We start from the raw sequence: 14,520 nt of genomic DNA, 5'->3' as shown, positions 1-14,520 counted from the left end.
GCCCAAGAAGTCGCCACCTCCCCCGCAGAAGCGCCCTCCCCCCTCCAAGCCCCGCACCCGCCCGCCGCCGCCCGCAAAGCGCCCTCCTCCTCCCAAGCCCCGCCCGCGGCCGCCGCCGTCCACAAAGCGCCCTCCGCCGCCACGACCTCGCCCCCGGCCGCGGCCGCCCCCCGCACGGCCTCGCCCCAGGCCTCCCCTACCCAGAAGGCCGCCACCCCCGCGGCCCCGGCCGCCACAGCCCCGCAGCCCGCCACCCCCGCGGCTGCGGCGCAGCCTCCTGGCCGCCGCCTCCCGCAGGCTGCTGGCGCAGCCGCGGCAGCTTGGGCCCACGAACCAGCAGGCGGAGGGCGGGCAGGCGGCGGCGGCCGCCGCGCGGGGCCGGCGCCTCGTCAGCATCGCCACGCTGCGCCCGCTGGGCCTGCCGGACTGCGACTTTGGGCCCTACCTCAACTTCTACGGCTCCTTCACAGGCAACCAGGTGAGCCCCTCCACAACAGCAGATGCCCATGCTTCTCCGCGTGCTGCGCCCACGCTGTGCCCGGCACCCGCCTGAAGGCACACACGCCCCTGCCGCTGGCTGCGTCCCCACCCCGTCCTGCCCCTTTTCCTGGCGCAGTGCGCGGCCATGGGCTGGCTGGTGGCCCCCCTCAACGCCAGCATGCCCAGCAACCTGTGGCTGGCGCAGACGGCGGCGCGGCGGGCGGCCGCCAGGCGGTGACGGCGCGGCGCGTGTCGCCGCCGGCGCAGATGAGCACCAAGAGCAGGCTGCCCGCCAGGCGCCGTCGGCGCCGCGCATCTGCGCTGCTCCCTCTCTGGTGAGGGGCGGCCAGCAGCCTCTCCCTGCCACAGGTAGCAGACGCGTGATAAACCTTCTACCAACCGTTCGTCCACCGACGCATGTCCCTCCCCCCCCTTGTACATACTTGCACACCCAGATCCAGCACAACAACCAACAAACAAATCGTTGTTTGTCCCCCCCATTCGTCCCCCCTATCCCCTCCGCCAATGCTCTGGCTGCCCTCGCGGCGCCACCAATTCTTTGATTCCCTCCCAACCGATTACACCTCGTTTTTCCTGACCTGTCCCTCCCCTTGGAATGCCATTGCCATTGCCAGGCACCCTCTAACGTCAATGCATGCATGCTGCATTACGCACCTCTCTGCCAACCCAACCATGTCCCCCATACAAGCGCTCAACCAATGGACCGATTTTCCCGCGTGTGGCTCTATGCTTTCCCATCCCCTCTGCCAATCCTCTAACCGTCAATTCCTTTTCCTGTAGCGCTTGCCAATCTGCTGTAACCTCAACCCATCCTGGTGCGAGGTCAGGGGCGCTGCCTCGCCAGGTTGGCAGCGGTCGCCAAGACGAGGGGGCACCAGCTGTTGCCAAAGACTCGAGAGTAACGAAATGGGTAAACTGTAGCAGAACAGCATTACCAAAAGGGTAACAGAATCATCTACATCAAAAGGCCAGGAAACAGTAGGCTGTTCAGGGTGTCGTGGCGGTCATGCCAGCTGGCGTCTCACGCAGGCCCATCCTCCTGCTGCATGCGCTTCTGCATCACCGCCATCATCGCAGCCTCCATCTGCTCCTTGGCCGACCGCTGCTTCTCCTCCTGCCGCCGCCGCTCCTCCGCCTCCCGCCGCGCCCGCCGCTGCTCCGCCGAAAAACCGTTGGCGGCCGGCGCCCACCCCTCTGCTGCTGCTGCTGCTGCTGCTGCTGCTGCCGACGTGTGCGGCTGCGCGCTGCTGCTGCCGGGGCTGCTGCTCGCGCCGCGGCGCGCAGGCGTGCGTGCCGCTTTCTCAGCTGCCGCCGTTTGGGCGGCAGCAATGAAGATGGTGCCAAGCTCCCGCAGAGCCTCGGCTCGCAGCCGCCGGACCTCCTTGCTGACCTGCACACAGCAAGGGCGGACAGCCGGCCGGCAAATGCATGAGCAGGCTGCCAAAGAGCTGCTCCAAGGGTGAGTCCCTCCTGGCGCTCGCATCCAGCGCCGGTTCATTCAGCAGTGACCGGGCTCTGCCTCTCAGGCAAAGCAGCCCGCCGGCTGGTTGGCATCCACAGCAGGGAGGAGGGCGGGCACGGCAGCCGCGGCTGGGCTCGCCTGCTCATCGCTCAGCAGCCGCTTGCACACGTGCCGCAGCGTGGCCTCAATGTCCAGCTTGTTGGCAGCCCACATCGCCTCTGCACCGCAACACAGCAACAGGTGCAGCCGCAGAAGGCGCGGTCGGCGGCTCCAGCAGAGAGCTGGCAAGGGGTGGGACTCAGAGACGGCGTGGCCAGCAGCGGCCAGGACTGCGGCTGCCTCGCGCACCTAGCATCAGCGGCAGCGACTGCTCTTCCAGCCGCGCGCGCTCGGCGGCCGCCGTGGCCACCGCCAGTGCCGCCGCCCCCTGCTGCTCCTCCGCCGCCTCCGCCGCCTCCGCCGCCTCCGCCGCCGACGCAGCCGTGCCGTGCCCCGCCTCTCCCTGCTTCGAGGCGTCGCCCTCCTGCTGCGTGGCCGCCGCGGCCGCCGTCTGCTGCTGCGCCTGCTGCTTGGCCTGCTGCTCCGCCGCATCCAGCTTGGCAATCTCCAGCTGCTTCTGGTACACCTTGAGCGCCAGGCTGGCGGCAGAGAACTGGGCCTTGATGCCCCGCCCCTTGGCCCTGCGGCAGCAGCCGCGCAGGCGGTACCGCCGTGAAAACAATCGTGGGCCAGGCAGCGACCGACGGCCCCGCTCCGCGCCCGCTCCTTCCTCCCACCCTCCTACTTCTGCTTCCAACAAGCACCAGTCTCCCCCAACACACAGGCAACAGCTCTTCCAACGGTCCGCTGACTGCCACAAGCCACAGCACCAATCCCGAGCAGCCGCGCACAGCCGGGCGGTACAGCTCACCGCAGCGCCGCCAGGCTGCCATCCAGGATGCCTCCAAGGAAGATGTCGGCCTGCGCCTTGTAGGCGCCGCCGATGGCCGCCAGCATGACATCCCCAAACGATGCCGTGGCCAGCTGCGCCGCCTCTGCAACCATCGACTCCTGCAGACCGCAGCCAGATGGCGGCAGCTCAGGCGCGGCAGCGCCCAGAGTACGTGCCCGCAGCAGGCGCCCGCAGCAGGCGCCCGCAACAGGCGCCCGCAGCAGGCGCCCCAGAAATCAGGACCTCCCCAAGCCCATCAGAGCTGCGACGGCAGCTGGGTCGGTGGCAACAGAGCTCCCAACATGGCAGCTGAGGCTTGCTCGGCCTGCTCGGCAGGGCGTGGGGCGCCTGCGCCCGCCGCCGGCGCCTTGCCTGGAAGCCGTCTACGTCGCCCTCCACGTAACGCATCAGCAGCGCCCGCAGGCACTCCCACACGTACTGCTCGCGCTCAACCTGAAGGGCGGGACGTGGAAAGAGCAGGCGCCACAGCTAGCTAGGAACCTCACGACCACGAAGCGGGGTGGAGCGGGAGGTAGTCCCGCCGAAAGGTAGAGGACCCGAGTCGGAGGGTAGCGGTGGCGGCAGGCACAGCCAGCCCGCATGGCCGGCCCACACACACCTGCAGGCGCTTGAGCTGCACTGCGTTGAGGTCTGCGCCCTGCCGCGCCGCCGCAGTCAGCATCAGCTCTCCAACCTGCAGAGTGGGGCGGCAGGCGAGCAGGCAGGGCGGGCGCAACAGTGTCATGCTGAGCAAGCGGCGCCCCTCGCCTGCTGCCAGCTGGTGCGGGCCTCACGGGAGCCAGCTGGGGGCGAGCCTGGGGCTGCCTCTGCTGCTGTTGGGGCTGCTGTGCGCCCAGCTGCCTCACTGCCGGCAAAGCTGGGGCTGCTGCTGGGGCATGCCGGCGCCTGGCTGTGCGCCCAGCTGCAGCACTGACCAGGTGGGAGAAGCGGTCTGAGCCAAACAGGGCAGTAAAGAACTCGGCGCCATCCACATAGTTGACATCCAGCCCCTCGGCGCCGTGGGCATCGTACCGCTTCCTGCGCACAGCGGTACAGCAGTACACAGCACGCACGCGGCGGACGCACGCCGTTGGCAGGGGAGGGTGGGGCAAGGCGAGCCAGCCCGCCGTGGGGCCTGCCGGCCTCCTGTGGCACATCCAACAGCGCCATGGCAGCACCACACACAAGTGCCCACATAGTAAAAAAAAGTACCAGGCAGCCCACCTGAGCTCTGCATTGCCCAGCACTTGGTATGCCTCCCCCAGCCGCTGGAACTTGGCATTGGCCTCTGGGTCTCCTGGGTTCTTGTCAGGGTGCATGCTGCAGGGCAGGGCAGCCAGGCACAGGCTCAGCGCGGGCGTGGCCGGAGGTGCAGGGGCTGCTGGCAGGCGGGCTACAAGCACGCATCACGGCTCAGAGTGGCAACAGGCGGGGCACAGCAGCGGCTGCAGCAGCGAGGCGCCAGCGGGGCGTACCGCCTGGCCAGCAGATAGTACTGCCTCTTGATCTCCTCAGGGCTGGCGTCCCGCTCCACCCCCAGCAGCTCATAAAACTCCTGCTCCACTCCCTCCCCGCCGCCGCCACCGCGCGCGCGCTGCTGCACGCGCCGCCACTGCGAGCGCGCGGCACGCTGGTCGTCGCCGTCCACCGCCAGCGCCATGCCGGGCGCGTCGATCCAGCTGCGGCTGGCCTCGTCCCAGTGCCTGCCCTTGGAGGCGTTTGAAATGGCCTCGGGCGTATTGACCGCGCCGCGCACCACCTGTGCCGTGCCCACCGCCACGCCTGTTACCGGCAGGATCACGGCGCCCGCGATGCCTGCCGCGGCGCCCTTGGCAAAGCCCTTGAACCCATCTTGGGCGGCCCCAATCGCCGGGGCGGCAACCAGGCCAATGGCACCTGCAGGGACGGGCGGCTCGGGTGGGTGGCGGCCACTTCGGTGGCGGGTGGGCGTAGCCTCCCTGGCGGGCTGCAGGGTTTCTCGGCGTCTTAAGCAGGCCTGACACGCTCCTCAAAACGTGGAGAGGCCCCTCAGCGGCAATCCCGCCAGGCCCTGGGGCCCAAAACGCACCCGCCAGCACCCCCTTGGCAATACTCTTGGCTCCGCTGGCCAGCCCGGCCCCCAGATCCCTCGGCTTGCGAGTGCTGAACACGCTGTTGAACTCCAGCTCGTCAGCGGACGGGCCTGGGGCCGCCATACTGCCCGTGAAACCTGTTCTATGATCGACTGCAATCAAGAAGGCGCAGAGCCGGCCCCGAGTTGGAGGAGCCTGCAGCATGCCCAGCACGCCGACGTGGCGCGCCCGCTGACTACGTCCCGTTCTGGGAGAGGAGACTCACGAAGCTGTTGTTGACCTTGCCATCGATCTGAGGCATGGTATGTGCACGTGTCTCAGGCTGAAAGCACGTTTGCAACTTTGGAGGAGCCAGACAGGCACGTGCCACAAGTTTGTGGCTGGCAAGCAATTCTGAGGCGTGCGCCCCTCGCACCGACAGGTCGCAGTGCAGCCCCCTCTGCACTAGCTACAAGTGCCGGTATTTGAGGAAGTCAGGGACACGTCAGCTTGTCTTCAATCATAAAAACAACAAGCATCTCTCTCCTTAAGGTCCACAACCCCATCAAGCGCAGTGCATGCCTTGGCGCAGTATCACCTTCCAGGAGCAGGGGCCCACCCAGCCCTCTCCCTTCGCGTCCGAGGCCGAGCAGGCAGCGCCTGCCCACCTCCCAGGAGGCTGGCATGGTTCCCGATTGGCAGTCCAAGGGGCCGCAGGGGCTGGGGCCTGGAGGGCCGCCGACGAGGCTTGCGACGGCGGCAACGAGGTGCGCGGCACATTTGATGCTTTGGTTATAGCTGATGCTTTGGTTATAGCCGACTGCCCCATGGCCTTGCGGCTGGCAACTCTTCTGTCGCCTAACCGTCCCTGGCCTGCATCTTCCTGCTCCCCATTCCCGCCCCAGAGCCCAGGCACAGAGCAGCTGATCCGAGAGTTATCATCAGAGGAGCCGGAAGGCTGCGATCCGCTGGCAGCGGTGGCGGCCGCGGCGGCCAGGGCGGCAGTCACACAGTGTGACGGCGGCGAGTGGACACCCAAGGAAGCCGCTCGCGCGGGCCTGCGCAGCGTGCTGCCAGGCCTGGAGCGGGCCAGCGTGACCCTACCCAGCACCAGCGACGATGCCGGCGACCAGCTGCCGGGCGGCAACACTGCTAGCAGTTGCACCGTGGTGATCGTCCCGCAGCAGCCGGCAGCAGCAGAAGGCGAGCGGGGCCTTGGCCCACGCACACCCTCCTCACTCAGCAGCCGCGCGACGCACCTGTGCCTGCCATTGCCAAGCGACTGCGCCAGCCGCGGCGCGATCCCTGAGGGCCAGAGCAACACCGCCGGCGGCAGCTGCACCTTTCATCTCAAGCAGCCGCCAAGCGCAGCCGAGCAGAGCGCCCTGCAGCGCTTTGTGCGGCTGCTGGCACACCGCGTGGAGGCGGAGCGGCGCCACCTGGCCAAGGCGCAGCTCGAGGTTTGTATACTTCAGCTGAACTGAGGCTCGTTACTGCAGTCATGTGCGCTTGGCGATGCAGCTTGAGCATCGTCGCCTGCCCTAGCACCTGCAGGATTCACTGGATGCCATTTCAGAAGGGCTGTCCCGCGGTGCCTCTCTGGACTGTGTGGCCACCGCAAGCCAGGAGCAGCTGTCCTCCATACTTGGTGCAGGCCGCCAGGCCTCCCTGGAGGCGGCGGTCAGCGGGCTGAGGCTGTCGGGGTCTGGCAGCGTGGGAGGTCGAGCGGCGGAAGTGGAGCCTGGCGGGCAAGGGATGACAGGGGGCGGCCCGAAGACTTAGTGGAGTGAGAGGCCAGCAAGGCCTGTTCATGTGTACCTTGGCAGCCCGCGTCTTTTTTATGCTGTTCGATCTACGCCTGCCCTGTAACAAACTGCATTTGGGCACTAGCCGAGGCGGGCGGCGGCGGCGGCCAGCTGGCGGCGGCTTTCTCACCCGATTTAGTCGGAATCGGAAACCGGCCGGCACACCCTCCCAAAGCGATGCAGTGCATTGCACGACACACCTTGCACCCCTCGCGCTCCCTCCATTTGCTCGGTGCTCGCTCCTGGCCGAGTTTTCGCGCCCTCCCGCCTGGCATCTTGTCATGGTGCTGGGGCATGCCAGCGCCCGATTCTTGCTGCTTGCCCACCCCCATTGCACGAGCCAAAGACTGGAATTGTGTGCTCTGCCTCTCCCCCACTGCTGCTTGAGTGCTGCCCTTGACCCTCCTTTTTCAGTGTTCCCAAGCCCATACCTGTGCTGACATCACCGCTGAGGAAGGCGCGGCCTGCCTCACGCGCGGCAGCCTAGGGCGGCAGGCCATGCGCCGCCGTTGCCGCCAGTGAGTTGACGGCAGAAGCTAGGATGGGCTCCAAAGCCGAGTGTGGAGCCCCAGACCACCTGGAAATCATGAATGTCGAGCCGTCGCCCCCCCAGCATGCTCCTGCGGAGGGGTCTATCCCCAAATCGGTCTCCTTCCATCTCGACACCGCGCTGCCGCCGCCGGGCCTTGCAGGCGTGGCCATCGCTGCTGCCAAGGTGGGCGCTCAACAGGTTGCTTCTGCTGCATTCGGGGGGGCATCAGCATGCAGCAGCCAACCTTTCCATGCGTGTGCATTGCTGCAAGCGCCTGCACTGCCTCTGCTGGGCTGCAGACCAAGACCACCTTGCAAAGCGCGGTGCGCAAGTGGCTGGCTGTCAACACGGCAGGCGAGTCGCTTCATCTGGAGCTGGCCAAGCTGCGCGTCACACACTACCTCGGCGTGCAGCTGCGGGACCTGAGGTGCGGAGCAGTGCAGCTGCGGCAGGCAGCACTGCTGCAGCGCAGCCCAGCGGCCGTGCTGCCTTTGCTAGCATTGGCGCAGTGCAGCGGTAGAGCTCCTGGGCCTGCACCTCTTGGCAGGGGCTCGTGTCGTTCACTGTTTGCCTCACACACCGTTGTCATGTCCTCCCCTGCAGGCTGCTAGACCCCCAGCTTGCCCTGAGCTACCCGTCTGCCATCCTGGCTCGTGAGCGCGCCATAGTGGTCAACCTGGAATTCATAAAGTGCATCATCGCCCAGGGTGAGTCGGGTCTCTGGGTGAACGGTGCTCCGGGCGTTGCTGGCCAGGGCTGGGGAGGTAGCGAGACACACGTGATGCCGCGCTCCTGCCGCCCGCCGTGGCCATGCAGACAACATCTACATCACAAACCTGGATGACCTCAACACCCAGTCGTTTGTGGAGGAGCTTCAGCGGCGGCTGCGCTCGCCCGCGGGCAGCTACAGCATGTTTTCTCCCTCTTCTGCCAACCTGGCCGGCGGCATGGGTGCGTGGTGTGGCAGGGCTGCCTCCTCGCAATGCGTGCACCCTATGGGACAGCTCAGGCAGGGCTTGGTGTGTGCGAGCTGGCAGGCTGCATGTCCATGAATGCCAGTCTGGGGCAGCGCTGCGATGCTCGTGGCCCCCGGCAGGACCCTCCAGGTGCTGTGACCCACGTGTGTACCCAACTGCAGGCCATGCTGAGCCGGGCATGGGCTTCGCAGATGGCATGGACGGCAGCGGCGGCAGCCCGGAGCGAGGGGCCGGGGGCGGGCAGGGGACCCACACGCCGCGCGTGAGCAGCCTGATGGCGGCCCCCGAGAACCTGCCCTTTGAGCTGAGGGTGCTGGAGGTGGCCCTGGACACGGTGCGCTGCTGAGTTGTTTGTGGGCTTCGTGCTGCAATTGAAGGAAGATGCAGCGCTGGGGGGCTGGCTGTAGCCGCTGTGTGGTGGCTGGCGCCTGTGTGGCTGAGCCGCTGCAGGACACATGTCTCTGCTTGTAACCCGCAGGTGGCGCAGCACATAGAGCACCTGACTGGGGACCTGGAGCAAGGCGCGCATCCGGCCCTGGATGCGCTGACGCTAAAGGTGCACAGCAGATGCATGCTGCAGGGTGCACATGTGTGTGTGCGTAAGGTGCTGTGTTGCAGAACAGTGAATGATAGGGTGCCCTGCGCCACACCACGCCTGCAGATCAACACCAGCAACCTGGAGCGTGTGCGGCGCATCAAGAACAGGATGGTGCGGCTGACCACCCGCGTGGAGACGGTGAGCGCTGGTGCGGGGCCCTTGGCAGGGAGCGAGGCAAGGCGACTCAGCAGCACACGGTGCCATCTGCTGTGCATTGCTACTGACTAACCCTGCCGTCCTTTTATCGCTCCTGCCTCCAGCTGCGTGAGGTGCTGGAGAAATTTCTGGATGATGACTCAGACATGAAGGACCTGAACCTGACCGCAAAGGTGTGGCCCGGGCAGCATCAGCTGCTGTAGAGTTGGCAAGAGCTGCCTGCTGAATGGCGCATGCTGCATGCCACCCCGCCACGACAGTTTCGTGCTTCATCGCCTTGCTTGGTCCTGGCAGGAGGAGGATCGTTCTGACATCAACGAGCGGCGAGCAGCCATGGCTATGCCGTTTGACGTGCCGCTGCCGTTCAATGCGGAGACGGCGCAGGAGGTCAGGCAGCGCGCCCTGTTGGCTTCCAGTCTGCTTGAGCTGCATGCATGCCAGCCCCTCTCCCGCTCACCTCTGCACCACTGCTCACCTCAGCGCTGCTTGCCACGCTGCTGCTGGCACTGTTTGCTGCAGTCGTTACCGGCCACGCCACGGCCTCAGGTGCAGTACAGCAGCGCCTCCTCGGCTTCTTCAGACTCGACAGATCTGGCTGATGACCCGGCTGTGGAGGTGGTGGAGATGGTGCTGGAGCCCTACTTCATGCAGGCGAGATTCAGCAAAGAGCAGAGTGGTGCTCGCAGCAGCAGCCTCCGTTGTGTGCCTGCCGGTTGCCACTTGTTTCCCGGCTACCAGCTAACAGCCTCATGTTCGCCCCGCAGATCGATAACACGTACAACAAGCTGCAGACGCTGTGCGAGTACATTGACGACACAGAGGACTACATTGCCATCCAGCTAGATTCTCACCGCAACGCGCTGATCCGGGTACGGTCTCCCGGCTGACCTGGCAGGGCAGCCTCTTGCCTGGCCGACATGCCTCCCTTTCCAGCCTATTCCCTATTCAAACCGTGTACATCCCCTTCCTTGCGCAGTTGGACATTGTGCTGACGGCATTTACTGCCTCCGTGGCCCTGATCACCGCCATCACGGGCCTGTTTGCCATGAACGTGATGCTGCAACCGGACTCAGAGGGGCAGGCGCCCTACAGCTGGTTCCTGGCTGTGTCCATCAGCACCGGCATAGGCGCCATCGTCATCTTCACTACTGTTATGATCTACTGTCGCTGGAAGCGGCTGATCTGATCGAGGCTGCCGCCTTCAGTCGTTGACAGTGACAGATAGATACCTGCTATTCCCATGGAGCATGATTCAGGTCCTGCTCGCGGTGCTGTGACCCACTCCTCATAAACTCCGACCTGACTGCCCGTCTACCATCTTGACCCTCGACTACCAGGCGCTCTCGTTGGAGCACTATGCAGTACCTCCCTCTTTGCGCCTGGTCTGCAAATTACTACTGTTGTTTTATGCCATATGCAGTTCTCAACCCACAGCCCCCCAGCAGTGTTTTGTCTCTCCTAGCGAAATATGCTCGCCGCCCCCGCATTGAGCCGCTTGCCGCTTGTCATTTATTATTTTGCTGCAATCTCTGTATTGCTCATCCCTTTCTTACGAGTCGCCTTGTAAAGTAAGATGCACCCATCTGGGATCAAAAGGACTGGCGGCGGCATAAGTGCATAAGGCGGCGGCATCGACGCCACCTGGCAGCGATGGGTGTGTCACCAGGACTGCCCGGGGGCCTAGAGAAGCGGCACTTCTCCCGGCGGCCCAGCATCCTGCGGAGGAGCAGTTTCAGCTCTTGGCGCAGTTGACTGCTTGAGTCGCAGACCGGCAAGCACTCCGCCGCCGCGGTGCCGCCCAGATAGCTGACCGGGTGATCGATGTGATCGTGCTCCTGCCCCGGCTGACTGTCAGGGGCAACGCACGATGGAGAACGGCAAGGCCGCCGGCCAGCTCTCACAGCTGAACAATATGCCCGCCTCAGACAAGGGCTCGTCGGTGCCGGCTTCCGAGAAGGTGGCTCACTTCCTGCCTGACAGCGCCGCCGCCGCGGCAGCAGCTGCTGGCGGCGCGAAGGCCAAGGCACAGGTGGGTGCCGCCCCCGCCGCCAGTCTGGCCACGTGCACTTAAGTGCAGGCAGTGGCTATCATGTGAGGGCATCCGTCCAGGCCGCTGCCTGCCTTGTTCAGGCCCAGCTGCCTGTCGCCTGGGCTCTGCTGCCTACCTCTGCACCTCCCTGTGCGAAAGCCTCGCTCGGCTGGTGCTGGCCGCAGGTCAAGGCCGCCTTTGCCGTGCGCAAGTGGCTGGCGGTCAATGCGCAAGGCGAGGTGCGGCACCTGGAGCTCGCCAAGCTGCGCGTGACGCAGGGGCTGGGCGTCCAGCTGCGGGACCTGAGGTGGGGTGCCTCCTGCCCCACGCTGGGTGTGTGTGGCGGCGGCTGGGCCGGACGCAGCACAAGCCAGCGTCTGCATGCCGCTCAGCTCACGCGCTGCTGCGCTGGGTGCTGAGCCGCATCAGCTGGCCAACACTCTGTGAGCGTGCTGCGCCATACCGCGCCCCTAGCCCGCTGCCCACCTCGCTCCCCGCCGCCTGCGTTGCCTGCCACGGCAGGCTGCTGGACCCTCAGCTGGCCACCAGCTACCCGTCTGCCATCCTGGCTCGTGAGCGCGCCATAGTGGTCAACCTGGAGTTCATAAAGTGCATCATCGCCATGGGTGCGGCACATAGCAGCAGCAGTGGTTGCATCAACGGCCGCGTGGGCCGCGCAGCCAGGCCGGCAGGGCTTCGTTCCCACAACTCGGTTATGTAGGAATGCTGTTGCCCGCCACTGCGCTGCTGACTTCCCCTCAAACACCTTTCATGCTCTCCCGCCTGCACCTGCAGACAACATCTACATCACCAACCTGGACGACCAAAACACGGTGGCATTCGTGGAGGAGCTTCAGCGGCGGCTGCGCGCCGCCGCCGTGGCCGCGGAGGCCGCCGCCGCCGCCGGCCCCAGCGGCCTGTTCATGTCGCAGTCAGTCGCCAACCTGCCAGGCGCCGCAGGTGCATGGGCAGCCGTGGTGCTGCCTGTAGCTGGCAGCAGCCAGTACTGGCTGCAGTGCAGGGCTCAAATCACCTTGGGCAGCAGGCCCGCACATGCTCTGCAGCAGGCCTGCTGCATCCATGCCCAAGCCAGGGCGCAGCACGGCAAGCTGGGCATGCCGCCACGCCCCTCGCCCACTGCTCTCCACCGTTTTTGCGCGCCCGCCCGGCTCCCCTGCAGGCGGCGCCTCGTCTGGCAACCTGCCTGGCGGCGGCGGCGTGCCGCTCAGCTCCATCTCTGCCGCCCACGAGGAGCTGCCCTTTGAGCTGCGGTGCCTGGAAATAGGGCTGGACACCGTGTCTCAGTACCTGGAGCGCCTGACCGGGGACCTGGAGGCGGCGGCGCACCCGGCCTTGGATGCGCTGACGGGCAAGGTACGCAGGCGGCTGGGTGGCCGCACGCAGCGGCGGTGGAGAGGGAGGGCGCAGTGGGATTGGGAGGGGCAGCATGCCAGCACAGCGACACTGCGTGCGCCGACAAAACGAGGCCGCCCTGCGCCCCGCCACGCCTGCAGATCAACACCAGCAACCTGGAGCGCGTGCGCCGCATCAAGAACAGGATGGTGCGGCTGACCACCCGCGTGGAGACGGTGAGCGCTGGCGCCGGGGCCCTGGCAGCGAAGGAGGCAAGGCGACTCATCAGGCCACATTGCCGTCTGCTGTGAGCTGCTGGCTGACTAACCCTGCCGTCCTTTTCTCGCTCCCGTCTTCTCGCTCCTGTCTCCAGCTGCGTGAGGTGCTGGAGAAGTTCCTAGATGATGACTCAGACATGAAGGACCTGAACCTGACAGCAAAGGTGCGGCCAGGCGGCAGCCACACCAGCTGCCGCATGCGCATCGGCCTGACGCAGCGCAGCCTGCGCCCCGCTCTGCCGTGCCCCTAGCAGCGTCGCTGGTGCGAGCCTGTGAGCCATCCCCTGACCTGGTTGCTCCTGGCTGCTGGGGCTGCTGCCTGGCTGTGCCCTCCTGCTGCAGGAGGATGAGCGGCTCGAGCTGTTCAACCGCCACGTGCGGTCGGGCGCTGCCACGCCTTTCGACGTGCCGCTGCCCTACACCGGCGCCAGCGGGGCTGAGGTGAGCGGTCCAGGAGCCGCGTGCAGGTCGCCCTCTCCTCGACTTTCCAAGTCTACTCACCGCCGTGACCCCCACAGCATATGCCACTACCTGCTGGCGGCCCGCCCTGCCAGTCCATCCAACCGCTAACTCCCGCAGCCCTCCCTGCCGCCCTCCCTGCCTCTGTGCCAGGCCACGGGGCTGGAGGCGATGACGCCCATGACGCCCAAGAGCGCCTCCTCGGCTTCCTCCGACTCGACAGATCTGGAGGACGACCCCGATGTGGCGGTGGTGGAGATGCTTCTGGAGCCCTACTTCATGCAGGCGAGCGGCTGGAGGGCGTCGCGCCGCGCCGCGTGTGCAGCCGGCTGCGTGCGGCGGCGGGCAGGCGAGAGCGGGGCGCAGGGTGGGCTGGCGATCGGGAGGCTCACTGGGCGATGCCGCCAAGTACCGTCGCAGCCTGCCCAACTGCTTGCACACAGCTGCCCGTCCGCCCTTTTCGTTCCACCGCCCTGCACATGCAGATCGACAACACGTACAACAAGCTGCAGACGCTGTGCGAGTACATCGACGACACAGAGGACTATATCAACATAGAGCTGGACTCGCACCGCAACGCTCTCATCCGGGTAAGGACGCCTGGCTGGCCGGCGGGAAGCCCTGCAACTGCCCCCTGGCTGTCTTGCCAGCCTGCCAGGCTCTGCTGATTGATGAAGGATGCTGTGCCCGTGGACGTGCCCGTACCAGCTCATCTGCTTGCCTGCCCGCCTGCCTGCCTGCCTGCTTGCCTGTGCTGCAGCTGGACCTGGTGCTCACCTCCTTCAGCGCCTCCGTGGCCCTGGTGACCGCCATCACGGGCCTGTTTGCCATGAACGTGATGCTGCAGCCGGACACAGAGGGGCAGGCACCCTTTGGCTGGTTTCTGGCTGTGTCCATCAGCACCGGCGTGGGAGCCATCTTCATCTTCACTGCCGTCATGATCTACTGCCGCTGGAAGCGGCTGATCTGATGGCGGCGCCGGTGTGGCGCTACAAGGGGCTAGCCCGGCGCCTCCTCGGTTGGCCCCGGCGGCAGCCAGGTTTTGTGCAGGGTGCACCTCGTGGAAAACAGTGCCGTGCCACTCCTCACCCGTTTACCACTGCCATCCACGGTCGGTTGGCGGCCCTGCAGACCCCATTCAAACTCCCAATGACCCTACCCATCTGTTCGCATGTTCCTATCTCCCTTTTGTGAGCTGCTAGCCATTTTGTTCCTGTGTGCCGTGTTTTCGGCCCCCACTGGCGCGCGCACGGAAATTCCTTCCCTCTCATGCAATGCACTGTAAACCAACGCCATCAGCACGGGAGCACAGTGACACTGGTGGGGCTGCTAGTCCACTCTCAGGGCTGCCAATTCCGCGCTCTCAGAATAAACACGGCAAGCAACTC

General features: G+C 66.0%; 4 protein-coding genes across 4 annotated transcripts in view; 3 read left to right on the top strand and 1 right to left on the bottom strand.

Moving 5' to 3' along the window:
• CHLNCDRAFT_145493 (hypothetical protein) overlaps positions 1–718 on the top strand; it is a gene marked incomplete at both ends in the record, with an annotated part of 5,793 nt that extends 5,075 nt beyond the window's left edge. The window contains 2 exons of the mRNA XM_005848085.1: positions 298–478; positions 617–718. Coding sequence (XP_005848147.1) covers positions 298–478; positions 617–718 — 283 coding nt within the window. The remainder of the gene's footprint in view (positions 1–297; positions 479–616) is intronic.
• Positions 719–1,522: 804 nt separating this feature from the next.
• Positions 1,523–5,089, bottom strand: CHLNCDRAFT_145492 (hypothetical protein; the record flags this gene model as incomplete). Its single annotated transcript, XM_005847921.1, has 10 exons — positions 1,523–1,891; positions 2,081–2,181; positions 2,312–2,643; positions 2,874–3,013; positions 3,282–3,347; positions 3,514–3,588; positions 3,830–3,932; positions 4,119–4,214; positions 4,370–4,790; positions 4,963–5,089. The coding sequence occupies 10 exons, from the start codon at positions 5,087–5,089 to the stop codon at positions 1,523–1,525; spliced, it is 1,830 nt and encodes a 609-aa protein (XP_005847983.1).
• A 683-nt stretch (positions 5,090–5,772) lies between these two features.
• Positions 5,773–10,594, top strand: CHLNCDRAFT_57774 (hypothetical protein; the record flags this gene model as incomplete). The annotated part of the gene is made up of 14 exons (XM_005848084.1): positions 5,773–6,405; positions 6,500–6,625; positions 7,165–7,268; positions 7,443–7,709; positions 7,886–7,989; positions 8,099–8,233; positions 8,421–8,593; positions 8,738–8,815; positions 8,921–8,995; positions 9,118–9,186; positions 9,308–9,400; positions 9,533–9,689; positions 9,752–9,882; positions 9,990–10,594. The coding sequence occupies 14 exons, from the start codon at positions 5,773–5,775 to the stop codon at positions 10,197–10,199; spliced, it is 2,355 nt and encodes a 784-aa protein (XP_005848146.1). The 3' UTR covers positions 10,200–10,594.
• A 144-nt stretch (positions 10,595–10,738) lies between these two features.
• Positions 10,739–14,429, top strand: CHLNCDRAFT_57773 (hypothetical protein). The gene is made up of 11 exons (XM_005848083.1): positions 10,739–11,042; positions 11,228–11,349; positions 11,565–11,668; positions 11,838–12,002; positions 12,223–12,416; positions 12,557–12,631; positions 12,769–12,837; positions 13,016–13,114; positions 13,286–13,540; positions 13,618–13,722; positions 13,893–14,429. Exons 1-11 carry the CDS (start codon positions 10,881–10,883, stop codon positions 14,100–14,102), a joined length of 1,560 nt encoding a protein of 519 aa, XP_005848145.1. The 5' UTR covers positions 10,739–10,880; the 3' UTR covers positions 14,103–14,429.
• Positions 14,430–14,520: the final 91 nt, after the last annotated feature.

Source organism: Chlorella variabilis (genome assembly GCF_000147415.1).
Source record: "Chlorella variabilis unplaced genomic scaffold CHLNCscaffold_9, whole genome shotgun sequence".
Taxonomy (NCBI): Eukaryota; Viridiplantae; Chlorophyta; class Trebouxiophyceae; order Chlorellales; family Chlorellaceae; genus Chlorella; species Chlorella variabilis.
Note: the sequence above shows the minus strand (reverse complement) of the source record. Positions and strands in the feature narration are given on the sequence as shown.